General features: G+C 47.0%; 1 protein-coding gene across 4 annotated transcripts in view; it reads left to right on the forward strand.

Annotated features, from left to right (window-relative positions):
* TMEM241 (transmembrane protein 241) overlaps positions 1-16,428 on the forward strand; it is a 108,318-nt gene that overhangs the window by 89,471 nt on the left and 2,419 nt on the right. The window contains exons 14-16 of one of the 4 annotated variants that reach the window (XM_060121780.1): positions 5,039-5,103; positions 5,297-5,373; positions 14,899-16,010. In XM_060121780.1, the coding sequence (XP_059977763.1) occupies positions 5,039-5,103; positions 5,297-5,373; positions 14,899-15,059 (303 nt within the window). In that variant the 3' untranslated portion in view covers positions 15,060-16,010. Of the gene's footprint in view, positions 1-5,038; positions 5,104-5,296; positions 5,374-8,889; positions 9,696-14,898; positions 16,011-16,428 lie in introns of those variants that run through there. The other 3 variants (XR_009534874.1, XM_060121779.1, XM_060121778.1) reach the window with 3 other exon arrangements.

Here is a 16,428-nt window from a genome sequence, read left to right on the forward strand (position 1 = left end):
CAATGGTAAGGGGTTACGGAAGCCCCTAGAAGAAACTTCTGATCCACTCAGGAAAAGTTTTAGAAATGGATTTTCAAAAGGTGAATAGGGATTGTTTGAGGAGGCCTCTGAAATTATTCCAGGTAGAGAAAACTTGCTGAGCAAAGGCAAGATGATGGGATGAAACAGGGTTTGAAAACCTATAACCAGTTTACGTGGGAGGTGCATGGCTGAAACCGGGGCAGTTACGGTGAAGGGCCTTGTATCCACGCTGCCATTGGCCACTTTTTCCTTATGTCCTATGTACTTCAACAACAACAACAGTAACATCAAAACAATAACAAACAGCAAAGCTAAATCTCTGCTTCTCTTCCAAATACACGACTCTCTGGCGGGTTCCCATCAACAACTGTTCCTCTTTATTTTCCCTTAAACAAACAGGAAATTTGTCTCAGGATCGAAATGAATGTTTAAAAAACAAACCTAATCTGCTTTAAATACTAAAATCTGTTTAAATAACACAGAGGTTGTGACATCCATTGACAAATCCAGGAAGTTCAAAGCCCCACGGTTGACACAATGTATTGAGTTCTGCTGTTGTTGGCAGCCCGAACTGTGGCAGGTCCTGGTGTTTGTCATTCAGGTCCTCATGTGCGCAAGGCAGACATTCCTCAGACCACAGGGCTCTTTCTTCTTTGGGGAAACATTTGTATTTCTTTCTTTTTTTTTTTTTTTAAATGCTTTTTGAAAGCAAGAACAGCGATTGACAGTGACGGCTGCTACTTCCATCTCCTGAATGGCAAGCCCCAAGAGTAACTTGGAGTCTTTCTCGTGGGCAGATTTTAGCTGTTTTAAAGGTTAGGAAAAAAAGTTTATGCTTTTACTGACATTCATCAACGTAAATTGAAAGTCTGTACCCAGTAAACACTAATTTCCCACCCCTCCCGGGCCCTGGTAACACCCATTCTACCTTCTATCTCTGTGAGTTTGGCTGTTCCAAGTGCTTCACATAAGTGGAATCATACAGTATTTGTCCATCTGCGTCCGGCTTATTTCACTGAGCATAATGTCGTCCAGCTTCACCCGTGTTATAGCATATGTCAGAATTTCTTTCCTCTTTAAGGTTGAATAATATTCCATTGTGTGTGTGTATGTATATATATATCACGTTTTGCTTACTCGTTCATCCATTGATGGGAACTTGGGTTGCTTCCAAGTTTTAGCTATTGTGAATAATGCTGCTCTGAACATGGGCTTGCAGATATCTGAGTCCCTGCTTTAAGTGGACTCTTATTTTCAAAAAAGCTGCATGGAGCTCATGTGGGGCCTTTCTGGCTGTGAGAGAAGGCTGACCTGGGAGTCAGGGCCTTGACTCCACTGCTCCCTGCCGTGAAGTCGCCGGGGCCTGGAGCAAGTCACACACCATCTCTGGGTCACCGTTTCCCCACCTCTGAGCTTAGGGAGTCGGTTGCACCTCCCGAATTCTGCCCCCAGGTGCCCTTGCATGGGACATTCTGTACCCAGACCTGCACAGTCAGCGGTGAAGGTGAAAGATCGGTTCACCTGGCTTCCGTTTGTTCCTCGGTGGAGTTAGAAGTGGAGTGGACTCTTAGCACGAGCAGATTTGTCATTCACACACTTCCCAGTGTTTTTGAGCAGCCCTGATGGCCCATGGCATATGGAAATCTGTTGCTTTGCTGGGGCATGACCTTGAAGCTCATACAGGCTGAGATGGATGTGTGGGTGCAAGTCACTTAGTGGGTGAGTCGGGCTGGACACCTGCCCAGGGTCCACCCCTTAGTGGGGTGTTGTCAGCTGCTACTCATCCCTTCTTACACTGTGACTTTTGTGATGTGGTAGAACATTGGTGACTGTGTGTGTGTGTGTGTGTGTGTGAGCGAGAGAGAGAGACATACACGCACACACACACACACACACACACACACGGGGCGGGGGGGAAGAGGGTGATGGGAAATGCTTCTAAAAGATCTGACCGCTGGGGCTGGTGATGGTGGTAAAAGAAAGTAAAGAAGCCTAAGGAACTGAGGGTCCTTCTGGAAATTGATTAAAAAGTGACCCATCTGCCTCCCCAGTAGCTCTACAGATAAACAAGTTCACTATAAATTCCCTACAGAAAGAAGACAAACCTTCTTGTGAAATTTCACTGAGTGTCTCAGCCAGCAGAAGATTTGCTCATTGAGAGAGAAAAATTTAGAGAAGTTTGAAAGAGGGGCCCAGGAGAAAGGCAGGAGACCATGCAGACGTTTCCAGGAAGCGGCAGATGGAAAGGCACCAGTCTGGCTATAAACCAACCTTATTTTCAAGTAAGGGCTGGTTTGAAAATTCTCAGAGGTATTTTTCTTGGCAAAAGGTGCGGTTAATAGGAACAAGCAGGCCAGCTGTCTATCTCATGGAAGACGAGATTCCTCCTAAGCTGAAGAAACTCGTGGAGGAACAGAGCCACAAGCCCTCAGCTGTGACTGTTGCAGGGCATGTGGGAGGGGATGGTTCCACAAAGGAGACTAAAGTCATATGAAAAAAGCCATCAGAGAAGACAGTTAGAGGAGGCCATGTATGTATATGTATATCAAATCATCACGTTGTGCCATTTAGATATATACAATTACATTCGTCAACTATTCCTCAGTAAAGTTGGAAAAAAGCTGGTAAAAAGGGCAAAGGAGATGAAGACAATGGTGAAGAGTTAAGAAAGGCTTCAGAGTTGTTCCGTTAACACCAAGCTGCCATCACTAACCTCCGTCAGCAGAATGGAGGCCTTTTCAGCAATTCCAAGAAATAAATCTCTGTTGGCACCATCCCAGGAAATGTCCAAGAAGTTGCAAAAGTAAAGAGGGATTAATGAGATTAACTTTGGTTAAGACTAAGGAAGGAAAGGAAAAAAAAAGTAAGAGAAAATGACAATAAAAGTAAGAACAAAAGGGAAGGTGATAGGGACTTCCCTGGTGGCGCAGTGGTTAAGAATCTGCCTGCCAATACGGGGGACATGGGTTCGAGTCCTGGTCTGGGAAGATCCCACATGCCGCAGAGCAACTAAGCCCGTGTGCCACAACTACTGAGCCTGCACTCTAGAGCCTGCGAGCCACAACTACTGAGCTTGCGCACCACAACTACTGAAGCCCGCACGCCTAGAGCCTGTGCTGCGCCACAAGAGAAGCCACCACAATGAGAAGCCCGCTCATCGCAATGAAGAGTGGCCCCCGCTCGCCACAACTAGAGAAATCCCACGTGCAGCAACGAAGACCCAACGCAGCCAAAAGTAAATAAATAAATAAATTTATTTTAAATAAAGGGAAGGTGATAAAAATGGGCACAAATGAGATAAAATAATATTTCTCCAAACTGCTAAATGTTAATGAGGGGAAAACATAGATGAAAAACATTTTTGGAAAAAATGAAAATGAGAAACTTGAATCCAGGAGAAAGAGAAGACTTGCTTATGATTAAAGCCCACCCCAACGAGAAGCTCCAGGTCCAGAGGCAGTCAGGTCAGAGTAGAGACCACAGGAAAGACCATCTTTATCCTTTATAGGAAAAGAAGCAGGGAAGCTGATGAATTAATTCATGTGGTTTGTATAACCATGTTTCCAAAACCAGACAATTGCATTGCAAAATAATAAAATTTTAGGCCCACTTCATTTATGACCATAGATACAAAAGTCCTAAATATAAAATGCCAAATAAGAAGAGGGCAGGATGGGGGAAGAAGAGCTGCTCTTTGAGATAAAAGCTCTTTAAGATAAAAGCCACCGCTCCGTTTTCACTTTGAGAAATCTGTTTCCTCTTGTCCTTTGCTTTCTACTTTGCAACTGTCTCTCTGACCTTGTTGCCGCTTCTTTTTTGTTCCTGAAGACACCATAGGTCTTTTTCGTTATCAAGGTTTTTGCTGCAAATTAAGCAAGGAAAGCAAACAGAAAGTGACCTGAAATGAATAAACTACCACAAAGGTTCTAAGAGCTCACGGAGTTTCTGTACTGAATGTTCCTGGTTTATGTTTCCAGACTTCTTTTTGAGATGGTAAATGAATGAAGATGAGACCCATTAAACACACTCCTTCCTTCTGACCATCTGCTTGTTGCCTTGTTCCCGGCTTCGGACCTGAAGAGGCCTCCAAGACCGGACATGACGTCCCCTTGAGTGACATGGCAGTTGACATCTCCGAGGGCATCCAGCCTGCATGACCCATCCCGATACGGCTTGCTTCTTTCTTCTTCTCATTGCAAGGAAGCAAGTCCTTAGGGTGACCTTCCTCATGGAAGCCGTTTTGTATTCCAGAATGCAGAATTCTGGGAAAAAACATCTTTCCTGAGCAGACATTCCAAAGTTGGGTCTTTGATTCTCAAAACTTTTTGTGCCGATGTTTAGAGGCACCGCTGGAGGCTGAGTCCTGTTACTGCCATTCCTAAGAGACTTTTATGTAATTTCTAGCTCTGAGAGATGTGGACTAACCTCTTCCCTCTCCTGTGGCTTCTAGATGTTTGCAAGTAATTAATTAATGATTTCATTGCTCCCTCCCTTAGGAAGTACCTGGTTTCTTACAATGTGTGTCACGGGCCAGAAAGACAGGGGCATTAGGGCAGGGCGAGAGACGGTGTGTTAGCAAAGGCAGGTTGACAGCTAGGTTTTTAGCTGGAGGATCTGGGAACAGGTGAATGAGTACTTCTGACCCTGAGGATTCTTTTTGCACAGCTGAGACAAGATGGAAACAGGGATTCTTGCTATGCCCCTGCCCAGGGGAGAGATGAGTTTGGATGTTGGCTTCCAAACTCCTCCTTTGAAGAGTTTGGAAGTTAAATGTTTCTTTGAAGATTCTCACCTCAGAATAGGCTAGAACTTAGCATTTTCCGCTAAATACAGGGGTATTTGGGAAAGGTAATTAGGGGGACTAGGAAGTATTTGGGGCAAAAAGTCATGAAGTGGGAAGGCATGGCTGACGTCTGGGATCTGAACTCGTACAAACTAAGCTTGTGAAGAATGGCTTTGGAGAAGGTTGCCGAAGCCCTGCTGCTCTGATGACCTTTTGTTGAAATGATTTCTGCAGGTGATCACGGCTGGTTTATCGATATTGCTGTTTGATATGATCCTGACCAGGGCCACCGTGGGATGGTAAGTCTTTTGCATAGAGAGAGGAGAAGAAAATTCGTTGTTTGTGTTTCCTTGGGATACTAATATTTGCTCTCAAATGTTGAAGAAAGGGTGTGTGTTTGGGTATATATTTTATTGACATATAAATATACATTCAGAAGAGTGCATCTATCATGAATATTTTCACAAACTGAATATACCACACCTGCTATAGCCAGCATCCGGGGCAGGAACCAGAGCATCAACGGTACACCTTTCAGCCACTCATCCACACGAGAGTAACCACTCTAGGTGAGCCACTAATTATGCGTGCATATAACTTTAACTATGTTTGTGTTTTTGCCTTTGACCCTTCAATTCATTTTCTCCTAGTCAAGTTCCAGATCATCTTTGTTTAGAATGCACCCATCCATTTGCTTAAAGACAGCACTGCCTCTCTCTCCCGTATTTGAGCAGAGACCTGAAGGAAGTGGGGGAGCGAGCCCTGGGGACCCTGGGGGAAGCAGCAGGTTCAAAGGCCCTGAGTGTGCTTGGTCTGCTCAAGGAGCAGTGTGGCCGGAACAGGTTGATGGGGGAGAGTAGTAGGAGATGAGGCTGGTTGGTGGCTGACCATGTGGGGTCTTAAAGGCCATTGTAAGAGTGAGGGGGGAAGCGATCAGAGGATTCTGAGCAGAGGAGCCACTTGCTCCTAGGTTAAAAACACATTCCTCAGTCTGCCGTGTGGAAGATGGGCTGTAGGGTCCTACCTCCGAACACTCTACACAGACTGCTGATCGCACAGCTGACGGAGTTAGGACTTTGATCCACTCCAGCTTGCTAGCATGCAAACCAGCTGATGTGATCATTACCAAGGGCTGTCTCTGTCGTCTTCAGGGAAGATGAGGCGAGGTGGGGAGTGATGGTGAGTTTGAACTGTTAAGACTTCTGTTGCTCCTCTCATTAGTGGGCGTGCTTTATTTGGGGGGTATATACTTACGTCTTTTAAATCTGCATAGTAACGGGTGCTATTTGTGAGACGTTTAAGACAATGCAGAAATGCATCGAGTAAAAAGTAAAGGCCTGTCATCCTCTGCTTCCACCGTCTCCACGTGCCAGAAGTCACACCAGTTTGATTCAACAGTGAGAACGATGCACTGTTTGGTCAGGATGTCCGCGCTGAGGGAGGTGGGCTCTATCGTCTGCCAAGTGAAACCACACCGACGGGTGCCTGTCGAGCAAGACGAGCCTCTCAGTCACCCGGGAATGGGTCAGTCTTTGCCAAGTCTTCGCCCAGCCTGCCGGCTGCTGGCCGGATGACCCACAGCTTTCCTCCCCTATGACCACGGCTGCCTGCTGTCCGGCCTGAATCACTAATGCGGCACATTATGGAGAATAAGTCATATTTGTTGTTGCTACTTACTGGTCTCTTAACCTCTGTTTTAAAAAGGAAAAGAAGCTTAGGGCCACTTGAAGATAAAGCTTATTTCCATTCCACTTTGGATGCATTGTTTGGCAATCCCCCCTCACCCCCGCCCCAAGAATGGCACTCCAAAATGGAATGGCAGACAAGTTTTGGAATAGGTTTTTCCATTTCTTTACCAGCATGATGGAAAGAAAAAGCATATTGTTGCTTAGCTTTGCTCAAATAAGGCGTAGTTCTAGAAAGTCCATATTTTTTCCCATTCTGGGGCTGAGAGTAATTCTAAGGGTTGGTTCTTCCCACCCCCTCCCTCCACTTTTTTGCATTCATGTGCACATTGGACCTGCAGAATTGTCACCTGTTTGCTCAAAAGCCACAGTGCTGGTTGGTGGGGCCGGTACTCGTGCTCAGTGTGTCTAGGGCAGCCTCCCCTCTCCCGGGACGTCTTGCAAATAATCCCCTGCCTTGTGCCATCATAGCCACACACACAAAAATGGTGTCATTTTTAAACATCAATATGAGGTTCTTGAAAGATAAATGTGAGGGGCAGGACCAGGCTCTGGGAATACCATGATGAGGAAGTCCAGGAGGTGACTTTGCATCTCATGTGGCTTTGGGCTGGGAGGGGTTGGTTCAATAAACAGATATTTCCTGGGGTTCTGTGTGCCAGGAACAGCTCTCGGATAAAAGTGTAAAGTCACTGCCCCTGGGATGTCTGTTATTGCTCATCTCCCTGCCTGAGGGCAGGTCTGCACCTAAACCATCCAGACTGACAGAAATGAATCTTTTTGCTCACGGCATTCGGTGAAAGCGATTTTCAACCCCTCTCAGGAGCCCCTAATGGGGCATTTCCTGCCCCAAGAAGAAAAACGGAAGGAAAAGAAAAATTAGGAAATACTCGCACACCCTCCTCTTCTTCCTCCTCCTTCTAGTCTCACCTCTTCCTTTGACTAATAATAACCATTTATTGAGCAACTACTATATTTCAGACATTTTTATATTAATATTATCTCATTAACTTTCACAACAACCCTCCAAGTTAGCCCCGTTTTAAAGATGAAGAAGCTGAGGTTCAGAGACATTTAACTGATTGTCCCAAGATTTTAGAGCTACTAGGTGATTGGACCAGGATTCAAACCCAGGTCTGTGTGTGTCCAACATCCCATAAACTTCACATACCTCCCTAGAAATGACGTGGGAAACGCCAAGGACTTAGCAGCAGCGTAGATAGTGTCTAGGTAGAAGCAGGTCATGGAGAGGTGGAAGAGACATTGGCCTAAATGTTTCTCTTCCCAGCAGTCTGATCGTTTATAAAGAGCATCTAGATGATATGGCAGGAGTACAGAAGGAGCGTTACCCAGGACAAAACGGCTCTATTTCTTGTTCAGGGGCTGACACGGTGAACTAAGAATGTCCAGTGGAACATTTTTAGGAAAAGGATTTCATTGCCTTAGATTTCTTTTTTAAATTTATTTCTTTTATTTTTTGGCTGCGTTGGGTCTTCGTTGCTGCATGGGCTTTCTCTAGTTGCGGCGAGCGGGGGCTACTCTTTGTTGCGGTGCTCGGGCTTCTCACTGCGGTGGCATCTCTTGTTGTGGAGCACGGGCTCCAGGCTCATTGGCTCTAGAGCGCAGGCTCAGTAGCTGTGGCGCATGGGCTTAGTTGCTCTGCGGCATGTGGGATCTTCCCGGACCAGGGCTCGAACCCGTGCCCCTGCATCGGCAGGCGGACTCTTAACCACTGCGCCACCAGGGAAGTCCAGCCTTAGATTTATAACACTAGAGGCTATAATTCTATCAATCAACTAACAATATTTATTGAGTGACTGCTGTATGAAAAGCACATGGAAGTCATTAAGGAACATAAGACATCATCCAGCCTTCAAGGAGTTTTCGGGAGAAGAAGTCATAAAGATAATTTCTGCAGTAGGATAGTAACCGTTTGAATGCACAATGAATGTGAAGACTGGAGGAGAGAGAGAGGGTGGGGTGAGCTGGAGGGCCTTGGAACTGGCTTGAAACTGGACCTGATGCAGAAGGGAGAGGCTTAGTCAGACTGGGGGTGGAAGAGTATTTGGTCCCTCCAGCCCTGGGAGGACAGGGAAGGATGGAGGGGCAAGAGGTGCCAATGGTGAGACTTCGCGATTTGGAACCGGAGCTGGTGCTGGGGGGCAGGGAGCTGATCCTACACTCCCTCCTTCTTACTCTGCACCTGTCCTTCTGGGAAGGCAGGACACAAACAGGCAGGTTGATGTCCAAAAACCTAACTGCCAAGATATCCTGGTGCATCCTCGAGACTCTTCCCCCAATTTCTGTATCTTACCCTTCATAGTGATCGTCTCAACTCTTGACAGTAATTTTCCTTCTTACAAATAAGCCTCATTGATTGTATTTTGTATACAATTTCAGAATGAATTAAAAAAACAGCAGAAAAACAAAAAACACCCAGGTGTTGAACTGAGTGTGAGAAATGAGCCTGAGATGCTCTCCAGTGGGGAGGCCACGCTTAGTCTGAAGGTTCCAGCAGCCGTCTGTGCGTAGGCCATATCTCCAGGCTGTTCCACATCCTGTGGACTTCGTGGTACGCCCTGAACAAGATGGAAAGAAGGGCTGTGTATACCCAAATCAAGGAAACAGCACGTGTGATTATTGCAAAAGGAACCTTGACTTTGGAATTTCCTGATTTTTGAGAACTCTCGAATTTAAGGATCGTGTGTTTTCAGCCTCAAAGAATTTTCCAACCACAAAGTGAACCGCCAGAAGAGGAATGTCAGACTGTGTTTCAGATTTCCTGTCTTTTGCACAGAGCTGATCTGCATTGTCCATAGACTGGGTGTGTTCAAGCTGTGACTGGGTGACCAGCTTGGATCCTGGGCAGGGATCCGAGGCCAGTCTCTGTCCTGTGGGAGCTTAGACTGATCGGAAGTGAGAAGGCAGGGCTGCAGGCCTGTTTTGTTTGGACCTACTGTGTTTGCCTGTATAGTCATTGTTTCTTCTTTTTTGATTTTCAAATTTCAAATTACTCAGCATTTAGAAATCAGGTGATTTCCCTGTACAAATCCAGATCTCCAGATTCTTTTAAAAATACGGAACAGCTGTTAAGTTGGGCCTGCACGTCCACACAGCAGCAGTCGCTGGAGTGGGTCGAGGCTGCCCGCTCAGTGGACACGGGCTCCGTGAGTGAGCGTAGCTGCCACCGCTGCAGTCTGGCTGAGGGCGGGGACCCCGGATCAGCCGATATCCTCGCCTGCATTTGCTTGTATGTTCATTCATTCTGTAAGAAGTGCTTGCTGGGCTCTGAGGCTCCAGACACAGTCCAAGACCCCAGAGAGGTCACCCTCCAGGAGACGAGGGCCCATGTAATTAACTGTCCACCTTCGTGGGTGGGCAACAGCTTAGAGGCACAAAATAGCTCATTGTCTCAAGTAGGGTTTTTCGCCCGCAGCACTGTTGACGTTTTTGGGCCAGATAATTCTTTGCTGTGAGGGGCTGTCCTGTGTCCTGTAGGATTTTTAGCAGCAAACCTGAGCCTCACCTCACTAGATGCCAGTAGCACCCCCTCAACTGTAACAATGCAAAACGTCTCAGGACATTGCTAAAGGTTCCCTTAGGGGCAGAATCGCCCCGGTTGGGAATCACGGATCTGAAGTTGTGAGGTGGTTAGTGGAGACATGCCATTTGAAATTTCAGCAGGATCTTAAGGAACTTGCTTATCTCCTAATTAGAGATTTGGATCAGCTCCGGGGTCAGGTCCTGGGCAGCCCTTGCTGCCCGCTCTGTGTTCCGCGATCAGCATGAACCACACGGCGTGACAGGTGTGCACTCCTTGCCCACCTGCTGGCTGAAGCTCCTCCAGGAAAGGAGCCACGTTTTGCTCACCTTTGCGTCTCTCCTTCCGGCACCGTTTGCTGAATCAACAGGTACTAGGCTTCTCAATCCTGTACCCAAGAAAAATGGTAAGCCTAAGCCCCCAACATTGGTCAACTTTTAAAGCCTTTAATTAAAAGCAGCTGCTCTTGGGGACATCCCTGGTGGCACAGTGGTTAAGAATCCACCTGCCAGTGCGGGGGACATGGGTTTGAGCCCTGGTCCAGGAGGATCCCCCATGCCTTGGAGCAACTAAGCCCGTGCGCCACAACTACTGAGCCTGCGTGCCACAACTACTGAAGCCCGCATGCCTAGAGCCCGTGCTCTGCAACAAGAGAAGCCACCGCAATGAGAAGCCCACACACTGCAACAAAGAGCAGCTCCTGCTCGCCGCAACTAAAGAAAGCCCGTGCGCAGCAACGAAGACCCAACACAGCCAAAAATAAATAAATGAATAAATAAATAAATTTATATGTATAAAAAAGCAACTGCTCTTGTCCAGCTAATTACCTTGTTTTAACTATAAAAGCCCAGTATTTTAATATCTATGACAAGCCCAGTAATTTAAATTTCCAGATTAATATGTATTCATTTTTTAATTAACAACATTTTACAGTGCAGATCGATAATGAGTTCCCTCTATTCTAAAATTTCGGCAAAGGGGATTCAACACATACAAAAGAAAAAAACTCTGAACTGTGAGTGATGTTCCTGTCGAGTAGAATTAGTTGTGTGTGCCTCCTCTTCGAATCCTCCTTAGACAAAGAGAGTCACTCTTCTCTGTGGAATAGTTCAGGGACAAGGAGAGAAAGGAATAACCAAAGCACAACCTGTTTGTTTGTAGGATTTCGTGATCAGCTCCTCAGCTTTGCCCGTCATTCACCGGGCCTGCCATCGATCCTGGGCTGCAAACACGAGGATCGCTTCAACTTGATTCCAGTTCCAACCTCATTAGCACCAAGAGTCTTTAGAAAATGGTCTTCTGTCCTCTCTGAGTAGAGATGTCTGTGCCTTTAATTTTAGGGGAATGCTTGGAGACTGCCCAAGTCTCTTTGTAGGAAGAGTGAATTTAGGGGTGAAGAAAGAACTTCCACACACCCCAAAGTGCCTCTAGGACCACGGTGTCTGAAGTTTTTCAATTGAATTAAAAATTTGAAACCTCTTCTTTAAAATGCTGAGAGAGGCCTTCATAACTATGCTCGTTACCTTTCGACACAGAGTAGTTTATCAGATTGTGAACTGTCACTCAGCGAGTCCCCAAGGGAGTGCTGAATTAGTTTTGGTGAGGAAAAGAGAGAAAAACAAAAATAGTTTGGAATCCAGATGGGAAAAGGGGGAGCAGTTATAAGAATTCCATCACTCACTGAGTAAATATTTATTGGGTGTTGTGTTAAGTGCTAGGCCTACAGCTGGGGAAAGGATACAGTCTCTGTCCTCTGTCTGGAGGGTTCCATAGGAATTCATTGAATCACCACAGTAATAAATGTATAATTGAGATGGGGCCTTTGGCTCCCGATGGGAGAAAAGAGGAGTGGAGAGACGCTGAAAATAACCCCCTGGAAGAGAAGCGAGTGATGACTATTTCTGGCTGCCTCTGCTCTGCAATCTGATGTTTATGCCTTGTTACATGAAGTTTGTTCATTTCAGGAATGATGGGGATTATAAGATTTGCAAACAGTCCAGTAAAGCTCTGACTTGACCAGCTGTAATGCGATTAAGATTCCTGCCCCCCTCCTTGTGTCAGCATCTCCCGCTGTTTAGAAGACAGCATCAAAGCTCACCTCCCTGGCTCTCTTAACAGTAAACGGAACCAGGTTTGTTTGCATGTCAGCGTTCCCTAAGCTGCTAGGTGTTTCATTAACTCGCTAAGCCGAGGGGATGAAATGCAAGTTTATTACGCTGCAGCATTGTTCTAAAGCTGCAGGTGTGAGGGTGGCGGAGAGCCAACCGATATCCTGTTCTCCCTGGTGATTAAGGAAGATTAGTGGAAATGACTGTGACCCCCTCCTGTTACATTTGCAGAAATAAAACTCTTCCAAAGCCAAAGTTCTGTACAGATCTTGCATCAGGTCACGGTGACTCTGCGCTTTCCCAGGGGTTTAAGAAGCTGGTATGTGCGTTCTTTAAGGGATGTTGAAGGAAACAGCAGATTGGCTAAGAAGGGAAAGCCAGATCTTTAGAGGTGAGCCTGTGTACAAAATGAACGGCTTCCCCTTCCCAGGCCCTTCTTCATCCAAAGAGAAGAGGCAGTAGAACCCGCCAGCATCTGGGTCTGTCCCTGAGCTAGACCAGGGACAAGCACAAATGGGTCATGTTTCTCAATACGGTCTTTTGGAACTTGGACCCTAGTTTCTCCCAGGAACAGTCCTATAAATGATGAGTATAGATCTAGGAAAGTCCTCAGAAATTTATTCGGTTCGTGATATAGACACAAACTTCAGCTACGTTATTATGAGCTTAGTGCGCGTTAAAGAGAATTCATCGACTTATTGTCACTATTATAATACTTCTGTAGGAAAGAGGAAAGTACGTTCCAACTTGGAGCTTAAGCTGTCAGGCAGACATCTCCCTCGGGCCCCTCTCCTCTCTTTCCCCCTTGTTAGCGGGCTCGGGGGTCATCCTCCCAGCCCACTCCCCAGTGCAGTCACTTGACTAGCGCCTCTCTGCCCTCACCCAGAGAGAGAGAGGCCTGACATCACCAGGGAGGGGACATGGCGCGGGTTCAGGGGATTTTCCCACTCTGTAGGGTTGGCAGATGGGTGATGGGGGCGTAGATTTGTTCTCTGTTGCTCTAGAAAGCAGAACTTAGACTCACAGGTGAGGTTGTCAGGTCAGTATGAGGCAGGACTTCCTCCAGGAGGGAAGAACCTCGTGCCCCGGGACCTGCCACAAGATGCCCGTAGATGCCCATAGATGCTTGCCTGAATCCCATGGCTAGAGCTGGCTTTGCAGAGCAGGATGGGTCCTTCACAAGGACTTTTCAAGCAGAGGTGGGGAAGCCAGCCAGTGGTGAGGGCTGCTGAGAAAGGGATCCCTACTCTGGGAGAGCAGTCGAGAAAAGAAGAATATTTCATTGCTTGCCCATTGTAGGCCACACACGGGGGTCAGCTGCTTCAAGTACGTCCTTCTAAGCCTCACAGAGATGGTTAGATGTGATTGTCTCCTGTGGTGCAGCTGAGGAAACAGCAGACTAACACTTGCAGGATTACGTAGCTAAAAACACCTGAGCACAGTTTGAATTCAGCTTATTGTTTTTCTATGCTCACACTTATTCAGTTCACTGCTCTACTGGAAATGGTCCATGGTACAAGTTATCTTTATGTCGCAGTCACCCACATAGGTGACATTTTTCACTGGGAACAGGATATGCACGGCCTAAGTGTGTTTCATACATTCGGTGCCTTAGATATATGTTAGGAATATGGAGATGCAATAGCCCAAATGTGAGAGTGTGGTGTGTGGGTGTATAGGAGGAGTGGGATACTGGGCGGTTAAATGGGAGAAAAAAGGAAGAAGAAGGTGGGATTGTGGGGTTGTTGGCACCTCTGGACAAGAGCATTTCATCCTCAGGGACCCCCATCAAAATCCTTTACTCGTGGCCCATCCCAGGCCTTAGAAGTGCTTTTGGGGAAGAATGACAGGGGATTCAGACGGACACCAGGTTGTCTACTGAGAAGTTTAAAATAGGAAATGTGCAGACCTTTCATTGTATTACATTTTAGGCATGTTAAAATATCCAGCTCTTCTCTTTCTCACACTCTTCTGTTCTCCTGCTATTTTTTCATTTTCAAATCACTGACCATACACATATTTCTGCCCTGGTGGGAAATTCACGATTCCCCATTTGTATTTTCTTCATTATTCTTTTTTTAAAAAATATTTATTTATTTAGGTTGCGCTGCGTCTTCGTTGTCGCAGTCGGGCTCCTTAGTTGTGGCATGTGAACTCTTAGTTGCAGCATGCGTGTGGGATCTAGTTCCCTGACCAGGGATTGAACACCGGCCCCCTGCATTGGGAGCGTGGAGTCTTAACCACTGCGCCACTAGGGAGGTCCCCTCCCCATTTGTATTTTGTTTTTAAATGTTCTGTTAGTCTAAATGAAATTAAAGGATTCAGAGATTGTCAGCTTAATAATAAGATTATGGATATCTGCATGATTTTATATTCATCAACCCTCTATGGCAAAAAGTACCAGGCAGCTCTGTGGGAAGCCCTCCTTCAATATTTCTGCCAGAGAGCATTAACGAAGGGCAGTCACTGTCACCTGGTCAGGATGGTTGGGACACATCACCTTCTTCCCTAAGGGGAGGTATCACAACCCACCTTGCAGCCCACTCCCCTCCCCCTGCACAGCTGAGGCTTACCCTGGACGACTGGGCAGTCCCTGGGCCTGACCTCAAAGCGGGGCAGTGCAGGCGGGGGACAAGATGCTCAGCTGCGGGATGAGGGGGCATCCCTTGCCCTGCGGTATGTGGGCACCAGGCAACTCCGTGTGTCCACAGCCCCCAGGCTCCGGGGAGGGGAAAGATGACCTCTTGCTGTTTCTTGCAGCCTCCTGCTCGGCGGCCTTGGAGAGGCCTTGCTGGTTTTCTCAGAGCGGAAGGGCTCCTAAACACAGAGAAAGTGGACTCCCAGGCTGCAGGTGGAGAACACCGCCCTGGGCTTTGGAGCTCCCTGTCCCGGAGATAGAAAGAAGAAAGCAAGAACGATGAGACACTGCTGCTCGCTGCGTCGAGGAGAACTTCTTCTGGGGTCTCTGGGCCGCTGCAGAGAGTGGACTGTGTCGAGAGGCTCCCCCAAGTCCTGCTGACTGTGCTGTGAGCCCAGCTGTGCAGAAACAGATGCAGGATTTCACCTGTATGGGGATGGCTCCGCCCACCTTGATTGCCACGCAAGCCTCCTTACTAAACACCCTTCCCAGATAAGCGTTCACTGCCTGCTAGTGGGCCCAAGGTATTGCGTTGCCTTTTTGGTTTTGTTTTGTGTTCCCCTGGAGACTCCTCTGGGGACCCCCTTTCCTTGCTGTCAGGCTGGCTTGCCTAGAACGCACACTCCCCCGCCTAGGGGCACAGAGAGAATTCCTCAAGCGGGGCTTCCACTGGGGGTGGGGGTGGAGGAGGTAAATGGGGGTTCTGGGCCAAGTAAGACACCAGCAAGGACACTACTTCTCCAGAGTGTGTGCTGAAGCCTTTTTATGGTTGTGTGTTGTGTTGAATTGCACACACCCTTTTTTGCCTACCATTAGGTTAACTTGATACTAATGATTACCAGAGGGCATAGGATTAATAAGCACTGGTGGAGGAAACACCAAACAAACGTGGCTATGTAGGGGCTTCCCTGGTGGCGCAGTGGTTGAGAGGCCGCCTGCCGATGCAGGGGAGGAGCTGGGCCTGTGAGCCATGGCCGCTGAGCCTGGGCGCCCGGAGCCTGTGCTCTGCAATGGGAGAGGCCACAACAGTGAGAGGCCCGCGTACCGCAAAGAAAACAAAACAAAACAAAACATAGATATGTAAACGCACACACAGTTATATTCATAATCCATTTAATTCCCTGATATCTCAGAGGAGGTTTCAGATCACTGAACACTGAAATATATTTTTCAGGCCAGATTAAAAATAGGATGAAAACTCTAAACCTTGCCTTTATGGGAGTCAAAAGAAATGAATTTGCATGAAATGGTCATTTGATTCTGAACCCCAATGAAGGTTTAAGAAAATAATGTCTAACTCCAAATATTCCTGCTCATAATAGGTTTTCTGAATGCATATACTCTGCCAGGTGTCAGTTTTGGTCATTTTGAGACATAGAAGGTAATGAAGTCCAGGGAGTCCTGTCCGGGAAGGATCCAGGCCCTGCAGGGTTGGACACCCTGTTAGTGATGAAGGACCACCTCCAGCATCTGGGAAACAAGCCTTGTCCATTCTTGGCCTTGTGAAGACTAAGGTCAGCTCAGTCAGGCCATTCTTCCTGCATTTTTTTCTCCAAGTTGTTGAAAAAAGAAACAAGATGAAACAAATAGGAATGGATTAGTATATTTGGACCTTGAGTACCTTAAATTCATTTCCTTGTCTTTTCCTGGTC

Source organism: Lagenorhynchus albirostris, chromosome 14 (assembly GCF_949774975.1).
Source record: "Lagenorhynchus albirostris chromosome 14, mLagAlb1.1, whole genome shotgun sequence".
NCBI lineage: Eukaryota > Metazoa > Chordata > Mammalia > Artiodactyla > Delphinidae > Lagenorhynchus > Lagenorhynchus albirostris.